We start from the raw sequence: 25396 nt of genomic DNA on the forward strand, positions 1-25396 counted from the left end.
CTAAGATCCCAAGAGGAGAATGGAGAAGGAATTGCAGCGTGGCCATCCCCCCTGGGTGGTGATTTCTCGCTTTTTCTCTCTTTGTCTCTCTCTGTCTTTCTGACGAGCGCACATGCCCTATAGCAAAAATATCTCAAAAAAAAAATATTAACACTGTGCTGTGTGCTTTAAATGTTTTATACCACTTAGGCCTGCATGTGAAATAAATACTCATATTTTTAAAATTTTATTTATTTAATTGTTTTTAGGTTTTTGCTGTAGAGCATGTGTGCTCACTGTAGAGAGAGACAGACAGACAGAAACAGTGAGAAATCATTCCCTGGGGGAATGGCCATGCTGCAGTCCCTTCTCCATTATCTTCTTGGGATCTTGGGCACACACATGTGCATCCAGCATGATTTTCAAGCCACTGGGTCTAGGACTCAAACTGTGGTTGACCATGTGAGAGTCCAGCACCTTAACCACTGTGCCGCCTACTGGCCTCTGAAATAAATACTCTTAGTATTTCCATTTAGAGCTAAGGACATTTAGACTTACTGAAGTTAAATATGTTACACAGCTAGTATCTGGAAGAACCCAAATTTGACACCAGATCTCCCTCTTCAAAGTCCACCGTGCATAGACAGTCCTGTAGACCATGTGGTAATGAGTGCTTAGAAATGCTTGGGAGTGTCCTTTGTTTCCATTACTGGAGTGAACATTCCTTACTCGGGAAGGAATACATTTTTAAACAATCCACGTACTTATGAAGTGTCTTAAAACAATAATTCTAAAAGCTCCCCTAATTATTTTGCTTATCCTCTTTCACTCCCAGTCATTTCTGTAACAATATTTCTCTTTCCTGGGAAAGGTATTGGAGCCAAATGTCTTGCTTTTTATTCTGTTTCCTACCTGTACTAACAGAAATGTGTGGAATTTGTTCAGTTCATACAATAATCATTGGCTTGTTCAACTGAAGATCACCGGAAGATTCTTTTATTATTAATTTTTTAAAAACTGTCAAAAGGTAGGTGTTTTTCCTAGAAAGACATAGAGTAGGAGAGGGAGAAAACACCCTCCCATGCTGTGTGGTCACATCGAAATACCTCCTCCTCCATTTCTCCATCCCATCAGGATTTTGGACACACACATGACACACTGGGCCAGGACTCCAGCTGCTTAATCTACTGTGTAAAATCTAGTTTCCTTAACCACTAGGCCGTGGAGCCAGCCTTTCATTTAATTTTATAATAGAAAATTACCACTTAAGCCCAGCTGCAGTGGCACACAGTACTCACTGATTGGGAATCTGTAAACCACATGGGAGGTCTGGGTTCTATTTCTGGGCCAACCTGAACACTCTCTGGGCATGGTCCTATAATCCTAGCTAATTGGGAGACTGGGGCAGGAGGATCGCGACACTATAAGACCTGTCAACAATGCCTCTCTGTGTGCCTCTTCCCTTTTTCCCCCTACCGGGGGAAGGGAGAAAAAAGGAAAAAAAGAAAGAAAAGGAAAAAAAGAAAAAGAAAATTAAAGGCATTAAATGTGGGGTCAGCAGGTGATGTGGAGGTGAAGATGCTGGATCACACATTGCCAGCTTTTTGGTTTGAGTCCTGGACCTGATGGTTTGAGAATCATGCTAGGCATGTGTGCATGCTTGCCCAAAATTCCAAAAGGAGAGTGGAGGAAAAGGGATTGCAGCATGGTCATCCCTCCAGGGGGTGGTTTCGTATTTCCTCTTTCTCTCTCTGGCGATCATATACACCCTATAGCAAAAACTTGGGGGGGAAAAAAAGGGCAACAAATGTGATTTAGAGATTATGGATAATTCTTGTAAAAAATGTATCTTTATTAATGTTTACATTAACTTTCCATTTTTCAAAATTTAATTTCTATCATTTTAGCACTTACAGTTCGATACAGTGGTAGTTATTGATGTATAATTAGTAGTACTTTTTTTAACCAACCATAGAATGATGTTATCTAAGTGATAAGAAATATGGGGACCTTCTGGAGAATTTTATCACATTTTAGGCATATTACTAATGTTTGTAAACCCCAGAAGATTCAGTGTTTGATATATCAATTAAGTTTTTCCCAGTCCAACCCGAGACTCCTTGGAGCTATACATCTTTCAGAATTATGCGGTAGAGTAGGCTGTCTCAGTCCAGATGGGAGGCCAGTTCCCGAATCAAAGTTTTCTCCTAAGAAACCCCAGTAATTTGAGCTGGTTATTCAGAAGCCGTTCTGTACATCTTGGCCGCTCAGTTCTCTTTGCCTTTGCTTAGGCCAGTAAACAAAGCACTCACCACGGGTCAGTGTGGAAGAAATGTATTTTTAGTACTTGGGTGTAGAGGATAAGAAGTTTTATATAAGGACTTAAATTTTTATTTAAGATTTGACTTCAGGACTTTTTGCATCTTATAATCTTAAACCCCTTTTGTGGTTTTATCTTTTCAAAATTATGGACTAGAATGACATAGCTGAACTGATGGTATGAGCCACATTGGCAGAATCATCCCAGATTTATTGCGTGTAACATCAGTAGTGTTGTCAGATGTCTGGACGATTTCCTCTATTTTAGGCTAGCTCCCTGCTTCACATTTGTCTATAGTAGCTACTGCATTGACAAATTTGTACCTATAGTCAGCTGTCCCAAATCATCCAAGAGCATAAATAAAGAGGATGCCATAGGAAAAGTGATGTTCTATGCGTTATTCATAAAGTGTTCTTCAGGGAATTTTCTTTTCCCCTCTCATGTTAAAATTCCCACACAGAAGTTGGCCACACTAGGAAAACTAGACCATCAAGTGGTTAATGTGCTTTTCTTGGAGCAGGACCCCAGTCTAGGACATCTTTTTCAAAGATATGAATCATTCTGTTGTGAGTTCAGAGTTATTCTGTAACCCTCCCTCCCCCCCGTTTCTTGGTCAGTTATTAAGTTCAAAGGAGTGGTTTTGAAAAATTAGCCAGATTGCTACGTGTTCATATTTTCAAGATGAGGGTAAACCTCACTAAAGATGAATTAATACTTGATAGAGCTTAAAGTACTGCCAGTGTTTGCATCTGTGTGCATAAATATGCTGTCTGAACCATGCTGTGAATTCCCATCATAATACACGTCCTTCCCTTCGTTAGAATTCATGGACACTCATTGGGGAGATTTTTCACTTAAAAGATACAAGGCAAATTTTGACCTTAATATAGCCTCTCACTTTTCACATTACGTGAAACTGTCTGAGAATCAGGGATAAATAGGCCCTCCTTTGATTGTGGGAGTCTTGCTTATCTATCTTTATTCCTTTTAATGCCCAACATGTGCCTATAGAAGTGAGTAATGATACCATATTTATTATCTGTTAATCCATCATTCACTTAGGAAACACACAAGTTATGAAAGTAAATTAAATCACCACATTGTGTGTTTTTTTTTTTTTTTTTTTCTTTTTGCTATAGGGCACGTGCGCTCACCAGGCAGACAGAGAGACAGAAAGCAAGAAATCACCCACGCTGCAGTCCCTTCTCCTCCATTCTCCTCTTGGGATCTTGGGCACACGCACACACATGCGCCTGGCGTGAGTTTTAAGCCACTGGGTCCGGGACTCGAACCGCGGTCAACTACGTGGGAGTCCAGCGACATAGCCATTACGCTAACTGCTGGTCCCGTCACATTGTGTTTAGTATAACAAATTAATTTGGACTATGGGAAACCTTTATTGGGCTAGTGTTAGAATTTTTATTAAAATTTTGTTGCAGGGACCAGCAGGTGGCATAATGGTTATGTCGCTGGATTCCCACGTAGTTAGCCATGGTTTGAGTCCTGGACCCGGCAGCTTAAAACTCATGCCAGGGGGGCCAGCAGGTGGCGTAGTGGTTAAGGACACTGGACTCCTACATGGGTGACTGCAGTTCAAGTCCCAGACCTAGTGACTTGCTTTCTCACTTTTCCATCTCTTTCTCACTCTGTCCCTCTCTGGTCAAATTAAAATAAAGTTAAATAAAATAATTCTTTAAAAAAGCAAAAACTCACCTCACTCCAGGCATGAGTGCCTAAAATCCCAGGAGGAGAATAGAGAAGGGATTGCATCATGGCCATTCTCCCGGGAGGTGATTTCTTACTTTCTGTCTCTCTGACCAGCGTGCACATCCTGTAGCAAAACCTCTCTTAAAAACAAAACAAAAAACTTAACTGTTATCCCACTACTATTTTTTTTTTTTTAAGTTTTTGCTATAGTGTGCACTCACCAGACACAGAGAGAAAGGGGAAGTGAGAAATCACCCCCTCCCCCCAAAGAATGGCCATGCTGCAATCCCCTCTCCTCCATTCTCCTCTTGGGATTTTGGACACACACACACACACACACACACACCTGGCATGATTTTCTTCTCTTTTTTTTCAGAGAGATTTTTGCTATAGGGCACATATGCTCACCAGAAAGACAGAGACAGAAAGATAGAAATCATCCACCAGGGAGGATGGCCATACCTCAATCCCTTCTTCATTTTCCTCTCAGGATTCTGGACACACATGCGCACGTTCCTGGTGTGAATTTCAAGCCACTGGATCTGAGACTTGAACCGCAGTCAACCACGTGGGAGTCCAGTGACGTAACCATTACACCATCTTCTGATCCTTCCAGCATGATTTTCAAGCTGCAGGGTCTGGACTTGCACCGCAGAGTCAGCCAAGCGGGATCTAGATGTCATAACCTCCCTGCCACCTACTGGCCCTTTCCCACCATATCTTAGAGATGCCGGATAAATAGGCCTGAGGCTGGTTGCCAAAGGGTTCCTCACTTTCTCACTGAAGTCTCTGCCCTCTGTGCAGATCGTGGCTTTCCAGTTCTTCCCACACCCTAGTGTTGTGCCCTGCACTGTGCCCCTGTCATGTGCCCATCGTACACACAGCCTACAGAACCAAACCATAACTTCCTTTCAAGGCTCAACTCAGATGTGCCCTTCTTATGAAAATTTCTCTGATTTTTCTTTTTTTTTTGACTCTTGGAGTTGATGGTCTTTTTTCCCTCATCTTGGGGTGGGTGGTACTTTTCCCCTCCTTGGGACCAACAGGTGGCATGGTGGTTTAGGCACTGGACTCCCGCCTGGTCAACCATGGTTCGAGTCCCAGACCCTGGCGGCTTGTTTTATCACTTTCTCTCTCTTTCTCTCTGTCTCCCTCTGGTCAAATTAAAAAATAAATAATAAGAACAAATAAAATCTTAAACAAGAGAAAAATCAGGTCCTTTTTAACCTACCAATTCAACCCTGTATGATGGCTAGCTATAGACTCATGTTTTATCTCCTCTACCACACTAATTTACTTGAGAGCCATCTGTAAATCTTACCTTTAAAAGAATCTCCCATTGTACCTGGCCAGTAGGTCCTTCTGCAAAAGGTGTGCGAATGTAAGCGATTCATACAAAGCACAGTTCTTCAGTCGGAGTGTGAAGACTGTGTTGATCACTGTGCTTTTGGAGAAACGATGCTCACCCTGTATCTCTGTACACATGGAAAATATGTTGTGATCCAGCCAGAATAAGGCACCAAAGGGAAAGTCTTTGGGGATCTGACTAAGGGTTGAGATTCTAAAGTAGAAAAGCAAAAACTTGATTCCTTTTTTTTCTTGTACTCTCACTCAATAGTCAACACAAAAGACTTCTGAGATCCCAAGATCTCAGTATGAGGATTTCTCCTCACCGGCAAGCAGGCAGTTCTGTAGACGGTCAATCTATGAGCACCGGCTGGGTGTCCTCTATTCATTTCTAACACTGTCTGCCTGAGGAAAGTGTCATATCCTAGGGGTTGAGGGCACAGTCTCACAAGACTGCCTCACGTTTGAAACACCAGGTGCAAGTCTGGGCCGCTGGAATTTCTGACCAACCAGCTACAAGTTGGGATTCCCATGACCCCTTCCCCTCCTCAGGTTCAATTAATTTGTTAGAGTGGCTCACAGAACTCAGGGAAATGCTTACTTACTGTTTTTTGTTTTTTGTTTTTTTTTTTTGGGGGGGAGCAGTTTTTGCTATAGGGTGCATGCGCTCGCCAGACAGACAGAGAGAGACAGAGAGATAGAAAGCAAGAAATCATCCCCCCAGAGGAGATGGCCATGCCACAATCCCTGCTCCTCCATTCTCCTCTCGGGATCTTGGGCACGCACACACACATGCCTGGCGTGAGTTTAAGCCACTGGGTCCAGGACTCGAACTGCAGTCGACTATGTGGGAGTCCAGCGACATACCATTACACTAACTGCTGGTCCTATACTTACTGGTTTATTATAAAGGGAATTTCAGAGGTGATACAGATGGAGAGATGCACAGGGTCAGGCATGTGGGCAGGAGCACGGAGCTTCCGTCCCTCTCCAGGAACCACCTCCATGAGATCAGCTGCCCAGAAGTTCTCTGAACCCTGCCCTTCTGGGTTTTATAGAGGCTTCATTGCCTAGGCATGATTGAAGCATGGACGATGTGAAGAAATGTGATTCGACAAAAAAGGTGTGCTTTAATACTGATAGACTTGAGTCAGGAAACCAGCAAGGCCTATCTGTTCAGACTCTTAGCCTCTGTCCAGCTTTCTATCCTCCCAGGTATGGGGCAGGACCCCTCTGGAATGAGGGTCTTGATTTCTTTATGATCAGCCTACTTCAGGGAACTTCAAGAACAAGGGCAAAAGCCCAGATAGTATGGGCTAGAGGCATGGACAAAAACACATGTATGTTTATATTATGTATGTATATACATTTATATGTAATAATATCACTGATTTCCTTTAGACTTGCTTAAAGAAAGTTTTAAAAACCTACAAGTTTGTGTTTATCATATTAGATACAAACTGCATTATATTCAGTTTGCTTTGGAGTGAGGGCTTTGGGCCAGTCTAATAGATTGTTTATGTGATAGGGAGTTTATTGCGTTCTCTATGTATGCACTCCCAAAAGAAGAATTTACTTACTGTGGAGAAGAACATTTCTAATCAGGAGGAGGCATCAAGTTCTTGCTGGCTTTCAAATTTTTGCAAGACAAAAAAAGCACTGATACCATTGAGTATTTTTTAAAAATAATTACTTATTGTTTTAAATTTTTACTTATTTATTATTTTTTAATTTGGTCAGAGAGAAAGTGAGAAAGCAATCCTACAGGTCCAGGACTCAAAACGCGGTTGGCCATATGGGAGTCCAGGGCACCACCACCACGCCACCTGCTGGCCCCACAATTGAGTACTTTTGTCTGTTTTCTCCCAGGTGATTTCTGTTTGTTTTGTCTTGTTTTTCTGTTTGTTTGGTTTTTTTTTAGAGGTTTTTGGTATAGGGCACGTGCACTCGCCAGAAAGACAAAGAGAAAGTAAGCAATCACCCCCTAGGGGGGTGGCTGCACCGCAATCCCTTCTCCATTCTCCTCTCCGGATCTTGGGCACGCACACACATGGACCGGTCCACTGGGTCCGGGACTCAAACCACGGCCAACTACATGGGAGTCCAGTTACACAGTCGTTACACCAACTGCTAGTCCCTCTCCAGGTGATATCTAAGCAAAGTCTGTTACTTAATTTAGTACCAGTTGTCTTAGATAAAGGAACCTATTCCTTTGTGTGACCTGGTAGGTTCATTAGTAGATGAAATTGTAGAATGCTCTCTGTTTTTTTAGACAATATCCAACTCCTAGCATTTGTTTCAGAACTTGGGACAACTTCCAAGTTACTTTTGTGGATCCTTTCATTTCTCCTGCCAGACTCGTTAACTCAGCTCGTTCACCTTGGGGAAATCATAGTTCCAGACTTATATTGTGTGAAAACCCTAACCACCCTCCTAAGTGAATGTGATGGTTGATTTAATTAAAAACATTCAGAATCAAGGTTTTCAGTAGTTTATTTTGAAACTTGCTTTTTGTGACTTTGGCTAACAGAGAATTGACTAACGTGAAACATTGACTGCCATCATAGTATACAAATTACTTGGGGCCAGAAGGAAATGGAGTGATTAGGATGTTGGACTCCCACATGGCTGATGGCGGTTCAAGTCCCAGACCTGCTGGCTTGCTTTTTCACTTTCCCCTCTCCTCCTCCCTCCCCTGCTCAAATTAAAAAATAATAATAATAAATTTAAATAAACAATTAATTTAAAAAATAATGTACAAATTACCTGCAATAAAACATTTGAAATTCTGGCCAGCCTGTGGTTAAGGTGTCTGGATCCCACGTGGCCACTGCTCCGCTGAGTCCCCGACCAGCAGCTTGAGAAATATGCCTGGCTGCGTGTGTGTGCTTGCAGGCCCGCAGTCCTGTTGGGAGGGAGAAACAGAGAAGGAAAATAGAGAAATAGAGAAGAGATTACAATGTGACCATTTCTCATGGGTGGGGGGGTGCACTTCCTCACTTTCTTCCTCTTCTCCAAGTGCACACATCTGGCAAATTACAGCAAACTTGAAATTCAATAAATACTTCTATTTTTAAATTCCACATCTCAGATTTTATGATGCTTGTAGTTGTATACAAGAAATAAATGTAGCACCTACTCAGTTAAATGGCAGCTTTTACTATTCTCTGCTGCACCCGTCCATCTCTTTACTGGAGTCAGGCATGTGTTTCACGTACTCAGTGCTTACCCCCTTTAGGGTGTTTCTGCATCATTCATTCCAGCAAAATCACTTACTATGTTAGAAATTCTGGACTTTATTCTCCATGTTATTCATCTTCTGGGATTAAAACTAATAAAACCGGGAACCAGCAGTTAGCGTAATGGCTATGTCGCTGGACTCCCACGTAGTCGACCTGGTTCACGTCCCAGACCCGGTGGCTTAAAACTCACACCGGATGCGTGTGCGTGCGTGCCCAAGATCCCAAGAGGAGAATGGAGGAGAAGGGATTGCGGCGTGACCATCCTCCCTGCGGGGTGATTTCTCACTTTCTGTCTCTCTGTCTTTCTCTGTCTGGTGAGCGCACGCGCCCTATAGTGAAAACCTCTCCAAAACAAAACAAAACAAAACAAAACTAATAAAACCTATCTGCATTTACACTTTTGTAGGAATAGATATACTATATCCAGTGAAATTTGCTTGGGACATCACAGGCATTGTGTTTTTCTTTTTTTTTTTTTTTTTAAGAATTCTTTTTGGGGCCAGCAGGTGGTGTGGTGGTTAAGGGCACTGGGCTCCCACACAGCTGACTGTGGTTCGAGTCCCAGACCTGGAGGCTTGCTTTCTCACTCTCTCTCTCTCTCTGTCTCTCTCTCTGGAAATACTAAAGTAATAAAGTTAAATAAATAAATAAATAATATATATTTTTAAAAATAATTATTTTTTATTTAACTTTATTTTTATTTATCTTTTGTGAGAGAGACACAGAGAGAGAGAGAGAGAGAAAGTGAGAAAGCAAGCCATCAGGTCTGGGACTTGAACTGTGGTCAGCCATGTGGGAGTCCAGCACCCTTAACCACCATGCCACCTGCTAGCCCCAGTATTGTGCAGAAACAAATGTGGGTCAGCACCATGTCTGTTTTCCTTCCTTAAGAGTTCTGTCCTTCAGTTCCCTATCAAATGACTGAATGCTGAACCATAACTTTTTTTTTTTTGAGAGAGAGATTTTTGCTATAGAGTGTGTACACAGAAATATAGAGAAAGACAGAGAAGAGAAAGTGAGAAATCCCCTCTCCCCCAGGACGGATGGCCATGCAGCAATCCATTCTCCTCTTGGGATTTTGGGCATACACACACATGTAACTAGTATGAGTCTCAAGCCAAGTCTGGGACTCAAACTGTGGTTAGCAATGTAGGAGTCCAGCACCACAATCACCATGCCACCTTCTGGCCCCAAACCATAGCATTTTTAAAAAATGCTTTCTCCAGAGTTAATTGTACGTGCATTATTGATGTTTCTATCATTCCCAAAGTAGTATGAAATACTACTTTGAACTTTATATTTTGCAGGTCTCTGGTCAGTTCCTCTGAGCCACTATCGTGTTCTTTGATTCTAAAAATCCTGCTAAATTTCTGAAATTATTTGCAATTATGCTTAGAAACTTTTCATTGATATTTGGTTACATGAACCTCAAGGGCTTAACATTATAAACCATGTTCTTGGGACCAGCAGTTAGTATAATGGCTATGTTGCTGGACTCCCATGTAGTCAACCGCGGTTCGGGTCCTGGACCCGGTGGCTTAAACTCACTCCGGGCACGTGTGCGTGCGTGCTCAGGATCCCAAGAGGAGAATGGAGGAGAGGGGATTGCGGCATGGTCATCTCCCCGGGGGGGTGATTTCTCGCTTTCTGTCTCTCTGTCTCTTTCTGTCTTTCTGGCGAGCGCACGTGCCTTATAGCAAAAACCTCTCAAAAAATAAATAAATAAACCGTGTTCTTGTGGAATTCCTGTATGCCAACTTTTCTTTCTAGACTCAGAAACTGTTGGATTGTCAGAAAAATCATGACGTATTTTTGCATAGAAAAACAGAAAAATACATCATGACTTTTTTGATGAACCAATAAATCTAGGAAGAAACATATGAGACCAGTTTGTAGTTAGTTACGAATAAAGGTAGCTTAACAGAGGTGAAAAACAAAGACTGGTTTCCAGTCGTGCAGTTCATTTGTGTCTCTGTGAATTATGTCATTCTCCCATAAAAAGTACCTAAGAAGTACTGTACTCCGCTTACTAATATAGTTCACTAATTAGATCATAGCTGTTACAATTGCAACTCAAACGGTTTAGGGATTTTTATTATTTGCTTGATAAGTATATTAGTCATTCTTTGCTTCACAACAGAAATCCTCAAAATTTCAGGGCCTTATGGTGACAAATATGTATCGTTGTTGCCCGTGACTGTACAGGTTATTTGTGATGGCGCTGTTCCAGGCTATGGGTTGAGCTCAGGTCTGCTCCACATGCCTCTCCTTGCACTAGCTGCTCCCTCAGTTTGTTCTTCTCATGGGGAATGGCAGGGGTGCAAGAATACAAGCCACACCATCCAAGCCTATTTAAAGCCTCAGCTTCCAGCGCGTCTGCTACAATCCATGGGCTAATGCAAGTCAGTGGCCTCTTCAGCATCAGTGGAGCAGGATGCAGACTCAGTTCACAGCGAGGCGCAGTGCGGACTTACAGGGCAAAGAATCTGCTTGTAAACTCCAGTGAAAGGAGAGTGAAAAATTAGGGGAAGCAACAGTCTACCACTGTAAGGAAGCAAGCCATTAAAACACTCATGAATTTGCTAATAGAGGTCTTGGACTATAAACCCAGACAGTCTTCTTTCCCTGAGTAGCTCACATCTTATTTGACTACCTTATTTTGAAAATTTGCCAATGCTCTAAATTTCTTTCAAGAATATTCCTTTCATGCAGGATTATTGTTTAGTAGAAATGGGTACAAATAGAGAAGATTATGAAATTAATTGCTTTTCATGCCTTGTTTGAGAAAGAACTAGAGTTGCTGATTGATTGGAAAATTTCAAGGGGTAGATTAAAAAGGAAATAGGATTAAAAAACCACCTAAGTAAAGTAAAAGTATTCTTGCTAATAAGCCATTGAGAGATAGGATACTTGAAGCACTTCAAACTGAAGTGGAGGGGATCAGTCAAGATAAATGAACTCATAGTATGGAGGCTGATTTCAGAGATTCAGAAAGGCATTAAAATATGTAAGGTCTTCAAAAAGTTAATGGAAAATATGTATTATGATAAAACTGTGCATATGGATTTCAAACTTTTTTGCACCAGAATAAACTCATAATGTAATTCCATTTTCCACGAACTTTAAAATATAATTTTTTTTTTTTTGTCAGAATGCACATGTGCTTGCTGGAGACACGAGGAATGAGGAGTGAGGGGTGGTGAGAGAGCATTCCCCACGGGGATGGTCACTTTTCTGCCATTTGCTCCTTCTTTTGGGATTTTGGGCATACATAATGTGCACACATGGGACTTGAACCATGTCATGTGAGGTCTAGCCATCTTAACCACTGTGCCACCAGCTGGCCCCTACAAACTTTTTTTTTTTTTTTGTCGGGGGAGAGGTTTTTGCTATAGGGCACATGTGCTCGCCAGAAAGAGACAGAGAGACAGAAAGCGAGAAATCACCACTCAGGGTGGATGGCCATGCCACAATCCCTTCTCTTCCATTCTCCTCTTGGGATCTTGGGCAGATATGCACATAAGCCTGGTATGAGTTTAAGCCACCGGGTCCAGGATGCAAACCATGGTCGACTACATGGGAGTCCAGTGACACAGCCATTATGCCATCCATCTGCTGGTCCCAAACAATTTTTTTAAAAGAATTATTTTATTTAACTTTATTTATTTTAATTTGACTGAAAAGGGCCAGAGAGAGAGAGAGATAAAGGAAAAGTGAGCCACCAGGCCCAGCACTCAAACTGCAGTTGGCCATGGGAGTCTAGCACCCACAACCACCACACCTCCTGCCAGCCCCAGCCCTACAAACTTTTTGAAGTCCCCTAGTGTTTATTCTTATTTAGACAAGTAGGGAGAAAGTTCAGAAGTGGTGTGTTATATCATGTAATTATGTAGTGAACTAATTAAATTTTTGTATAATATTTTATAGATATAGACACCAATTTATATATTGTTAATGCCAACTAAATTCTTTTTTTAAATTATTTATTTATCAATTCATTTATTTTTTTTTAATTTGACCAGAGTTAGACAGAGAGAGAGAGAGAGAGAGGGAAAGTGAGAAAGCGAGCCACCAGGTCCTGGACTTGAACCGTGGTCGGCCATGTGGGAGTGTCCAGCACCTTAACCACCATGCCACCTGCTGGTCCCACTAAATTCCGAATGGAATTCATACTTAAAAACTTCTCGTTCTTTTAGTAGTGCTGGAGCCAGACCCTTTTGCCTGATGATTGGGGAGCTCGATCCCATGTGACTGTTACGGGGTTCCAATCCCAACCCACTGGCTTGAAAACATGCTGGGCACATGTATATGCATGTCCAGGTCCCAGCATGATGAAGAAACGAAGGAGAGGGGATTGCGATATGACCACACTGAATAGGCAAATGCTGTCTTTCTTTTTCTGTCTCTGTCTCTCTGTCTCTTGTTTGGTGAGTCCATGTGCCCTTTGAGAATAAATTTTTTAGAAAAGTGATGCTAGGTACAGCTGCTTGATTTGTTAATATTTACTATTTAATGCCTTAGCTCTGTCCTTAAATAGAAAACATCCTTTTATTTTGAAAATGGCATTTTTTACAGCCTAAATTGGTAATATTTCTTAGAAGGCACACAAAATTTATTCATTTGAATAGTTTGAAACACTACGGAAACTCAAAGGAAATGGCATCTTATTACAGTGTGTTGTATTGCGATTATATCTCTTTTCAAGGTATGAACAAGGGTACCAAAGATGTGTATTGCAAAACTGTGTTGTATTGGGCAAAACCTAGTGTACCTTTTTTTGTCAAGGAATTAAAAGTTATTTATCTCTGGTACGTGTATCAGTCTTTACACAACAAATGTATTCATGGGAATATACAATTTCCATTATTTAAAAAAAAATTTTCCAGAGGGAGTGTGTGCTCACCTGAGAGAGAGAGAGACGGGGAAAGAGAGAGAGAGAAGGAAAGTGATAAAGCACTCCCCACACCATGGGGAATGGTCACAGCAGAATTTCCTCTCCATCTCTCTCCCTTCAGGATTTAAGGAACCACACACGCGCCTAGCTTGTTTCTCAATCCACCAGGTCTGGGACTTGAACTGCATTTGGCCATGTGGGATCCGTCCTCTTTAACTACCACGGGACAGCCCCTGATGGTTTCCTTTTTAAAGATTTTTCTTTTTAATTTAATTGCCAGAGGGTGAGTGTGTCCACCAGAGAGAGGGAGAGAGAGAAAGCACCCCTCAATGAAGTGTAGGTTAGTCATACCACAGTCCCTCCTCCATTGCTCCTTGTCATCAGGATTTGGGGCATGCATGTGCATGTGCCCAGCATGGTTTTTCAAGCTGCTCAAGTGAGGATTTGAGCCATGGTTGATCATGTGGGATATGGCTCCCCTATATACACTGCTTAACCACTGTGGATGAGGCTGGACTTAAAATGTTTTATTTTTAATTACAGAATCAAAAATTATAGACTCCCAGGAAGTTCCAAAAATTGTACATCAAGTACCTATGTACCCATCATCTGGCTTCCCCTCGTGGTGGCATTAGGCTAATTTTTAGATCATCCATAGATTGTCTCTGTATGCTTTAAAAAGATTTTTTTAAATTATGTATTTAATTGTATTTATTCATTCTTTTTTTTTTTTTTTTTTTTTCAGTTTGACCAGAGAGAGAAAAAAGGAGAGATAGGGAAAGTAAGAAAGCAAACCACCAGGTCCAGGACAAAAACCTGATCTGCATGTAGGAGTGTTCAGCGCCTTAACCACCATGCCACCTGTTGGTTCCACCTTTATTTTTTATTTTTTTATTTTTATTTTTTGGAGAGGTTTTTGCTATAGCGTATGTGTGCTTGCCAGAGAGACAGAAAGTGAGAAATCCCCTCCCCAGGAGGGATGGCCACGCCGCAATCCCTTCTCTTCCAGGATCTTGGGCACACACCCACACACGCCCGGTATAAGTTTAAGCCACCGAGTCCAGGACTCAAACCATCGTCGACTACATGGGAGTCCAGCCATTACGCCATCTGCTGGTCCTGGTCCCACCTTTAATAAGCTTTCTAAAAATTTTAAAGCTATCTAGGGCCAGCAGGTGCCACAGTGGTTAAGGTCCTGGACTCCCACATGGCCTACTACTACAGTTTGAGTCCCAGACCTGGCAACTTGCTTTCTTACTTTCCTTTCTCTCTGTCTCTCTGGTCAAATTAACAACAACAACAATAATAATAACAAATAAAATAAATAATTTTTAAAAGCTATCTAACTTTCTTTAAAGAATAGACACCTTTATTGTGCTTTGATCCTCTCTAGCTTCCAGAATTACAGAGTATCATTTAAAGTCCTTATGGTCTCTATTGCTTGATCACTTTAGTACATTATTCTCCATTCTCCATTCTCCTCATTTCCAGATTATACTATGGATTGGGAAGTGATTTTGTCTTATGTATCTTTCTGGTACATTTCTCTTCAGCAATCTTTTTTTTTTTTTTTTTTTTTGATTTTTACTATAGGGCTTGTACGCTCGCCAGATAGACAGAGAGAGACATAGAGACAAAAAGCGAGAAATCACCCCCCAGGGGGGATGGGCACGCACGCACGCACACACGCCCAGCGTGAGTTTTAAGCCACCGGGTCCGGGACGCAAACCGTGGTCGACTATGTGGGAGTCCAGCAACATAGCCATTATGCTAACTGCTGGTTCCCTCTCTTCAGCAATCTTAACAGATAAATAAACTCCATTTTACCTCTTATATTGAAGAAACATGTTTTGTTAGATATTCACATTTCTCGTTTTGAGTTGATTTTGTGACGTTTGGAAACTTGATGAGATTTTTGTTTTTTTAACATTATCTCTCTTTTTATTTCCAGCCTGAAAATGAAATTTCTTCAGATTGCAATCATGTAAGTATGGATTTTCTGTAATTTACCATATGTGCTTTATACATGTAGTAATAGATTTTGGGGTGCTTTTCCTATTAATCTGGGAAGCATTATGTTTATTAGAGTTCCTTAGTCGTGAAGGGACGATCAACCTTATTTAAGTACTGGTAAACTCTGCAAATACCCCTTCATTGTAGAAACCAGCAGGTTCTGCCAAATAACATTTGTACACCTAAACTTGAGTTCTTGAGTTATAGCTGCCATAGGAAAGTAATACGTTCTCTGCTTATCAAGTTTAGAATTCTGTAAAGTTCTTTGATTTAATCGTCACAGATATCTCCTGTATGTCAAGCACATTGTGGTAGCTCAGCGAAAGGAAACTGATGTGAAATCAAGTCTGTACAAAAAGTACTGGGTGCTTTGGCAGAAGTCCATATAGACTACAGTACAAACACAAAAGTGAACTTTGTCTAGGTGAGTTAATGTTAGGAAAGAGAGCAAGGAGATGAGGCTTGGACTGGATGTTAAAAGAAGCCTAGGTATTTATCAGACAGAGATCATTGTGTCACAGTGTAAGAGGTAGACTGGACAGGGGACTACAAAAACACAGACACAAGTTGGCTCTTTAGATTAACTACTTATTCCAAAGTGTATACAGGCACTCCTCACTTAGTGACTGAGTCCTGTTGGGTCCAGGACTTGAAACATACTATCAGCCATCTGGGATCCAGCTGCCTGGCCCTGCAGGAAGTTGTAACAACTGTACTCATGCATTTATGTATTTCTTGTGACTCTTTCCTACACTCCTTAAATAGTTGCAGTAGTCCCTCGAAACCTAAAAATTTACTTTTTAGCCATTTGCAGAAAAAGTTGGGTGAACTTTGTTCTAGTTTGTGGATGAAGTAAAGTAAGAAAAACTTACTTATAAAGCAGTCAACTTAAAATACATACACTTTATCCAGATATTTCTACTTCTAGGCATTTGCATGTAATTATGCTTAAAATAATGGATAGAGAGGTGTCTAGGACAAAATATTGGTGTGGTATTGTCCATAAAGCAAAAGTTTAGGGGAAAAATAAAACTACAAATTCAATAAAAGACTGAATCTAACATAGGAGAAACCCTGAAAAAGCTGACTTTGCCTTAGAACTCTCAGGTAACTAGAGAATAGGAAGGATATATTGCCGAAAATTGGGACAGATAGTGTATAGAAAACAGGAGATTTGGTTGAAAGACCATTTAAGAGGCTGCTGGGACTTTTAGAGAACAATTATTTAACCCAGAGCTTCTATGTTGTTGATCATCATGTCCAGCATATAGTAAAAAATAACCAGATATGAGAAGAAGCAGGAAGATATGGCTGATAATAATGAATTAAAGTAGCCAAGAGAAGGAAATCCAACTGTAATTCATCCATTGAAATCAGTAGACAAGAACTTCAAGTAACTGTGATTAATATATTAAATAAAGTAGAAGAAAAGATAGTCAAATGGGTAAAAAGATTAAGTGTTGTGAAAGAGAATTAGAACGTATTAGAAATCAAGTGACCGGGGGACAGCAGTTGGCATAATGGCTATGTTGCTGGACTCCCCTGTAGTCGACCGTGATTCAAGTCCCAGATCCAGTGGCTTAAACTCAAGCTGGGAGCGTGTACATACGTGTCCAAGATCCTGATAGGAGAAGGGATTGCACGGGACCATCCCCCCTGGGGGGGATTATTTCTCGCTGTCTCTCTGTCTTTCTGCCGAACGCGCTTGCACCCTATAGCAAAAACCTCTCCAAAAAAAAAAAGAAAGAAATCAAATGACTGGGGCTAGCAGATGGCATAGTGGTTATGTCGCTGGACTCCCACATGGCCAACTGCAGGTCTAGTTCCAGACCTGGGGGCTTGAAAATCATGCCAGGTATATATGCATGTGTGTCCTAGATCCCAAGAGAATGGATTGCGATGTGGCCATCCCCAGGGAATGATTTCTCATATTCTCCCTTACCATCTCTGCCCCTCTCTCTCTGGCAATTACACGTACCCTAAGGCAAAAACCTTTTTTTAAAAAAAATCAAATGACTGTTTTATAACTATAAAATGTAATCTCTAGAATTAAGAACTTAATGGTTAGTTGCTTTTTTACGGTTTTCTTTTTAGGTTTTGCTATAGGGCGTATATGCTTATCAGAGAGAGACAAAAAGAGAGGAAGAAAGTGAGAAATCACTCTGTGAAAATATGGTTATGTTGCAAACCCTTTTCTGTTTTCCTCTCGGGATTTTAGGCATGTGCGTGCGCGCGCACACAAACACACACATACACTGTGTGTTTTTCAAGGCGCTGGGTCTGGAACTTGAACCGTGAAGTTGCCCAGGTGAAATCCAGTTGCCTTAACCTCCATGCCACCTTAACCCCTTAATGGTTAGTTTTAAAAGATGGGATTAGTGGACATGAAAACGAATCATAGAAAGTATCCAGAGCGAAGCAGAGAAAGGGAAAAAAAATGTTTAAAAAAAAAAACACAAAACACTATGAGTTCTATGGAAAACTCTAAATAGCATATATGTTAGTGGAGTCCAAGAAGTAAAAAACAGTAGAATAGTATTAGTATTTGGAGAAATCATTACCAATAATATTTCCAAATATAAGCAGAGGCATCCATGAATTTAGCAAGTTTAGTGAATCTGAAGAGAGATCTATACTAATTATAAACATTCAGACACATTTTTTAAAAAATTATTTATTTGAAACCAGCAGATGGTGTAATGATTATGTTGCTAGACTCCCACGTAGTTGATTGGTTCGAGTACCAGACCCAGAGGCTTAAAACTCAAGCCGGGCACGTGTGTGTGCATGTCTTAGATCCCAAGAGGAGAATGGAAGAGAAGGAATTGTGGTGTGGCCATCCCTCCTGGGGGGTGATTTCTCGCTTTCTTTTTTGTCTCTCTCTGTCACATACGTGCACCCTATAGCAAATAACCTATAGAAAAATTATTTGTTTTATTTATTATTATGGTGATCATTACTATTTAACTTCCTACAGTCATCAGAGAGAGAGGGGGAAAGTGAGAAAGCAAACTGCCAAGTCTGAGACTTGAAACATGGTCGGCCACGTGGGAATCCACAAGAAGGGATTGTGGCATGACAGCACCTCATGGCGGGGGGGTAATTTCTCTCTCTGGCAAGCGCACATGCCCCTCTGGCAAAACAACAATGAAAAAGACTTTTTTTTCTTAAGAGAGGTTTTTGCTATAGGATGTGTGTGCTCACAGGAAAGACAGAGACAGCAAGCAAAAAATCACCCCCTTGGGGGAATGGCCACGCCACAATCCCTTCTCTATTCTCCTCTTGGGATCTTGGACACGCACGCACATGCACCCAGCGTGAGTTTAAGCCACCGGGTCTGGAACTCAAACTGCAGTTCAACTACTAGTATTCCCATTGCTAGGAGTCCAGCAATGTAACCATTATGCCATCTGGTGGTCCCAAAAAGACTTTTTTTTTCTTTTGGAGAGGTTTTTGCTATATGGTGTGTGTGTTCGCCAGAAAGAGAGACAGAAAGAGGGAAAGCAAGAAATCACCCCCCTGGGGGGGGTGGGTGGCCCATGCCACAATCCCTTCTCTATTCTCCTCTTGGGATCTTGGGCACGTACGCACATGCGCCTGGCATGAGTTCAAGCCACTGGGTCCAGACCTCGAACCACGGTCGACTACATGGGAGTCCAGCAACATAGCCATTATGCTAACTGCTGGTCCCCCCAAAAAGACTTTTTAAAACAGTTGTGTAAAGGTCAGCAGGTGGCATGGTGGTTAAGGCCCTGGACTCCCACATGGCCAACCACAGTTCACATCCCAGGCCCGGTAGCTTGAAAATCACGCTGAGTATATGCACCCAGAATCCTGAGAGGAGAATGGAGAAGGGATTGCCGTGTAGCCATCCTCCCTGGGGTGTGATTTCTCACTTTCCTTCTCTCTGTCTCTTTTTCTCTCTGGTGAGTTCATGTGCCCTATGGCATAAACCTAAAAAAAAAAAAAAAAAAAAAAAAAAAAGGAAAGGTAGTCCTTGGGGGGAATGAAGACAAAGGCAAGGTAGTCCTTGGGGTGAATGTGTCTAGTCAGATGTTTTAAAGGAATGCAAATACATATACCTGCTTTATTTGATTCTGTATGATTGGGTTTTGTCATTTAAAATAACCAGTGATAATAAATTCTGTACACTTCTAATGAGTTTTTTTGTTTCATTTTTTTTCCTTCTTGTATCTAGTTGTTGTGGAATTATAAGCTGAACCTAACTACAGATCCCAAATTTGAATCTGTGGCCAGAGAGGTTTGCAAATCTACCATTTCAGAGGTAGGTCATGAAAAATTTTGTTGATATCTAATGACTTAGAAGAGAAAATTACGTCTGTAGATGAGACCAATCATTAAAAGAGGAACGATTCAGTCTTTTACTTAGAATTCACATCTGTCTTGGCTAAGAGATAGGAAATGCGGTATAAGTAGACTTCTTTTGGTTGACATGCACCTACACTTTCGGTGGGATCCTGTGTTGGAAGCATTTATAATCAGGTGTGTGGGCCCTGCAGAGTGAGCACACCAGCTGAGGTCCCCAGTGCTGGGTTCCTGCAGCAGACAGTGGGCTTGGCCTGGGTCATGGCATGCACTTTCCCCGAGAGGTTTATCAGCAGTGCTAAATGTTTTGACTCTGTAGTTGGATCAGTTGAACCACTGAAGCATGGATTTACATAGTTAGAGTTAGTGTTAAAATAGCTTAAGGTATGATTGTGTATCTTGTATAAATTGGTACTGTATTAAAGATCAAAACAATGAAAATGTATAGCATTTAGAGATGCTAATGGGAGAAATTTTGAATTATTTATCTTGGCTCAGTGTAAAGAAATATTATTAGTGGAAATTAATAGTAGTTGAAATTTCTTTTTTGGTTTTTGGGGTTTTTGTGTATGTGAGCCAATAATAGAAACTCTAGATAGCCAGAGTTTCTGCATACTGACGACTGAGAATCACAGAGAAAACAGTTGCTATTTTCCACCCCAAAGTTAGTGGTCATACACACTACTCTGTCTCAAACTGACCCTACCGATGGCTAAAGTCAGGGCCCTTTTCTCCAGAGCTCTTTAAGGAAGACCCTGTTCCACCCAGGGGCCTCAGCTCTGTCCCTCAGTTATGTCGTTATGGATGGGGTCTGTCTTTTCTTAAACCTTCTAATACTATTCGGCCGTCAGAAAAGTCCTGATGCATCTTTGCATAGAAAAATACCCCATAGCCTACCCGATGACACAGTAGACCAGACATGCTGTAGTCCTTTAAAGCGGCGACCCTTTATATTTACCTTGGAGACTCAGAGTAGAGTAGCATGTCTTTGAAAAATGGACCTTCACCTTCTAGCTTTAATATTCTGTTATCTCACACTCCCTTAGCTAGCTGGATGGCTGAACTTCGAACTTTAAAATACCTAGGGTAGAGGTATTGCTTAATAACAGAAAGAAGTAAAGAAGTGATTCTCAGGTTTGAACTTTTAATGTTTATGTATGCCTGCTGTATTATGGAACTGTTCAGTTATATTTAGGTTCTTTTTTTTTAATGATAGGTCAGGATGTGTTTGTCTTGCCCCATTTTGGGTCAGTGTTAAATACATACTAGTTTGATTGCCGTGTAAAAGCAGAGTATACACGTGTTCACCAGCCTAGTGTTCACTTTTTATATGAGGCTGGTTTCCTTACAATCTGCGTGTAATGGTGATAGTCCTCTATGACCTTTTGAGGTATTCTGGTCTTATAAAAGATTCAGATAACAAGGATACTTGTTCTTCCCTACAGAGAGATTATACTGGAGTCAGGGAAATTAAATATCAGGAAGAACACAGTGGCCAAGAAAACATTTTATTCTACATCTCTCTTCTTTCTTACTTTTGGAATCCTACTTCTAAGGAGGAAAACATCACAAGAATACCTGCAAGCTGCAAACCAAACTTATTTTCTCTCCATAGCAGAGCTAAATACTTACTGCTTGTCTCATGTCAACAAATCCAGTGATTATATCATCTTTCTAACATCATCTTACGAATCTGCTCTCCCACTAGTTCAGAATTTACCCCTACTCTTAAATACACGGATGACTTTGCACTGTTTTCTGTTAGTCTTACATGTATAATGAAATAGAAGGGGACAAATTAAAAATAATTTTTAAAAATAAAGTCAAATAAAATAATTATTTTTTTAAAAAATGGGGCCAGCAGGTGGTGTGGTGGTTACAGGCACTGAACTCCTACATGATCTACTGCAGTTCGAGTCCCGGACCTGTCGGCTTGCTTTCTCACTTCCTTTCTCTCTCTCTCTCTGTGTCCCTCTCTGGTCAAATTAAAATAATTAAAAAAAATAAAGTTAAATAAAATGATTGGTTTTTTTTTTGAGAGGTTTTTACTATAGGGCGCATACTCTCGCCAAAAGGACAGAGAGAGACAGAAAGACTGTGTCCCTCTCTGGTCAAATTAAAATAATTTAAAAAAATAAAGTCAAATAAAATAATTGGGTTTTTTTTGAGAGGTTTTTACTATAGGGCGCATACACTCGCCAAAAAGACAGCGAGAGACAGCAAGAGAGAAATCCCCCCCCCCAGGGGGGTTGGCCACGCCGCAGTCCCTTCTCCTCCATTCTCTCGGGATCTTGGGCACGCATGCACATGCGCCCAGCGTGAGTTTAAGCTGCCGGGTCTGGGACTCAAACCACAGTCGACTGTGGGAGTCCAGCAACATAGCAATTACATTAACTGCTGGTCCCAAATAAAATAATTCGTTTAAAAAAAAAAAAAAGATAGAAGGGGAAAGTGCTCTCCAGCAGAAGGTTTGAGGAAGAGTGTAGACGTCCGCTCAGGCAGCATACCCTGTTATAGGTAGTGCTGAGCTGGAATGCAGATAGGTACCACATCTCTGTGTTTCAGTACAATCTCAGGAAATTGAAACTACGTGTATATTTTGTTTTTTATTGGGGTTCCAACTCAAAAAGCGCTCTTGGCCCTTTTCAGATTATTTAACTGTTGATTATCCATTTAGATACTGCTTCGTTAAATTTTAAAGTGCACATGTCTATCACCAGATGTTTTTTCCCTATGGTTGAATTGCACAATGCTGGGATTTTTCAAGAACTGTTCCCCTTTTCACTTTTGATTTTTTTTTTTTTTTTTTGGAGAGGTTTTCGCTATAGGGCGCGTGCGCTCACCAGACAGACAGAGAGAGACAGAGAGACAGAAAGCGAGAAATCACCCCCCAGGGGGGATGGTCACGCCACAGTCCCTTCTCCTCCATTCTCCTCTCGGGATCTTGGGCACGCACGCACACGCGCCCGGCATGAGTTTTAAGCCACCGGGTCCGGGAAGCGAACCGCGGTCGACTACGTGGGAGTCCAGCCACATAGCCATTACGCTAACTGCTGGTCCCCACTTTTGATTCTTAATCGTTTTGTCAAAAACAAAACAAAAAACTCCTTTTTTGAAAATACATTCATGGCCCTTTTTTTCAGGATCACCAAAATAGTACTCAAGGTGAAACTGAAAGAATTGCATTCATCTTTACAATTAAAATCTTTGTTGCCTCTGAAACCAGTGTGAGACTATTTAAATTCCCAAGTTTGCTTCTTTAAAAGTAAACACTATTTTCTGTCTTGAACTGAGTTTCTGACTTGATCTGATGCTGAAGTTAGACATGAACAGACCCACTTGCCTGTAGGATAATTACTGTACGGTTTTTCCTATACCCTGCATCTTTTGGAAAAGAGAATGTATTTGTTTTGCCTGATAGATGGAGCATGGGAGAATGGTGTCTACTGGTTAAAAAAAACTCCTTTCTCATTTATACTCAAAATAAATATTTACATTTAGCTCTTTCCTCCTGTCAAAACTGCCACTTCTGTTTTTCATTTCTCCAAGTGCAAAAGGCTTTTTTTCCCCAAAAACAACCTTCTCTGCTTTTTAGTTCAAGCTTACTACCCTAGATTTCACTTGTTTTCAGGAAAGTTCGCTTCTAGCATTTGTGGTTTGAGATGCACTTTGCAGGAATACCGACCATGTGGGATCACTCTGTGCTTGATTCACGAGATCGTGTGTCCCAACTGCTCCACTACCCTTGTAGTGGGCTTCCCCTTCCCCAACTTGCCAGATTGCAGGGAGTTTCATTTTGAACATGTTTCTGTTTCAGACCATAGCGGTTAAGTTTAATTTCTGCAAAGTTCAAAAATATATGTCCAAATCCATAGCTGATTCAGAGCACGTTGATGTCACGCCAGGGAATAATATTATGCCTTCCGGCCTCTCTCCCTTGGCTCTTAGGTTTACCTAACGGCAATAGCTGGCTGCGAAGTTTGGCTTGGGTTGTGCAGCTGGACTAGAGTTTCACTCCTGTTTTCCAGGCCTACTCCCCAGATTCATCCCCTTGCTGTCCACTGAAATCTTCACGTGGTTGTGAGGAATTCTCAGTAAGACCATGCTAAAGCTGTGGTGTTAAAACTCTTTTTAGTGGGACCAGCAGGTGGTGTGGTGGTTAGGGTACTGAACACAGCCACAGAACTGACCAAGTCCTGGACCTGGCAGCTTGCTTTCTCACTTTCCCTCTTTGTTTGTTTGTTTGTTTAGCTTTATTTACTTATTTTAATTTGATGAGAGAGAGAGAACGCTGCCAGGTCCAAGACTTAGACTGCGGTCAGCCATGTGGGAGTCCAGCATCCTTAACCACCATGCCATCTGTGGGCCACCTTACTTTCTCTCTTTCTCACTCCGTGTCTCTCTCTGATCAAACTAAAAATAAATGAATGAATAAATAAAATTAACTAAATAATTTTTTTTTTGGAGAGGTTTTTGCTATAGGGCATGTGCGCTCGCCAGACAGAGAGACAGAAAGCGAGAAATCACCCCCCGGGGGGGTGGCCATGCCGCAATCCTTTCTCCTCCATTCTCCTCTCGGGATCTTGGGCACGCATGCACACACGCCCAGCATGAGTTTAAGCCACCGGGTCCAGGATTCAAACTGCGGTCGACTACGTGGGAGTCCAGCAACATAGCCATTACACTAACTGCTGGTCCCACTAAATAATTTTTAAAAACTAGAAGTTCTTTATTTTAAAAAAGCTCTTTTTGCTCCATTTAGAAATTAGTTTTAATCATTTGGATGTATGTGCATACACATATCTTGCAAAACACATTAATCAAGTATTTCCTAGAAGGCACAATTTCACATCGTTATTATTATTATTATTTAATGAACACTTTTTTTTTTTTTTTTGAGAAGTTTTCGCTATAGGGCATGTGCGCTCGCCAGACAGATAGAGACAGACAAATCCCCCCCCAGGGGGGGTGGCCATGCCGCAATCCTTTCTCCTCCATTCTCCTCTCGGGATCTTGGGCATGCACGCACATGCGCCCGGCATGAGTTTTAAGCCACTGGGTCCGGGGTGTGAACTGCGGTCGACTACGTGGGAGTCCAGCGACATAGCCATCATGCTAACTGCTGGTTCCCAAAGGTTTGTTTTTTTTTTTTTTGAGAAGTTTTCGCTATAGGGCATGTGCGCTCGCCAGACAGATAGAGACAGACAAATCCCCCCCCAGGGGGGGTGGCCATGCCGCAATCCTTTCTCCTCCATTCTCCTCTCGGGATCTTGGGCATGCACGCACATGCGCCCGGCATGAGTTTTAAGCCACTGGGTCCGGGGTGTGAACTGCGGTCGACTACGTGGGAGTCCAGCGACATAGCCATTACGCTAACTGCTGGTTCCCAAATGAACACATTTTTTAATGGCTTTTAAAAATATATTTCTAGGGGCCAGCAAGTGGCATGATGGTGAAGGTGCTGGACTCCCATATGGGCAAGCGCCGTTAAAGTCCCAGACCTGGAGGCTTGCTTTCTCACTTTCCCTTTCTCTCTCATTCTCTGTCTATGATCAGATTTATATATAT

The 25396-nt window shown here is 41.5% G+C and overlaps 1 protein-coding gene across 1 annotated transcript in view; it reads left to right on the forward strand.

The window, feature by feature from the left end:
* Positions 1–25396, forward strand: part of GLG1 (golgi glycoprotein 1) — a gene marked incomplete at its 5' end in the record, with an annotated part of 140303 nt that overhangs the window by 56067 nt on the left and 58840 nt on the right. Inside the window, 2 exon segments of the mRNA XM_006152644.3 lie at positions 15441–15473; positions 19701–19787. Of these exon segments, the coding sequence (XP_006152706.2) occupies positions 15441–15473; positions 19701–19787 (120 nt within the window).

Source organism: Tupaia chinensis, unplaced genomic scaffold, assembly GCF_000334495.1.
Source record: "Tupaia chinensis unplaced genomic scaffold, TupChi_1.0 Scaffold000355_1, whole genome shotgun sequence".
Taxonomy (NCBI): Eukaryota; Metazoa; Chordata; class Mammalia; order Scandentia; family Tupaiidae; genus Tupaia; species Tupaia belangeri.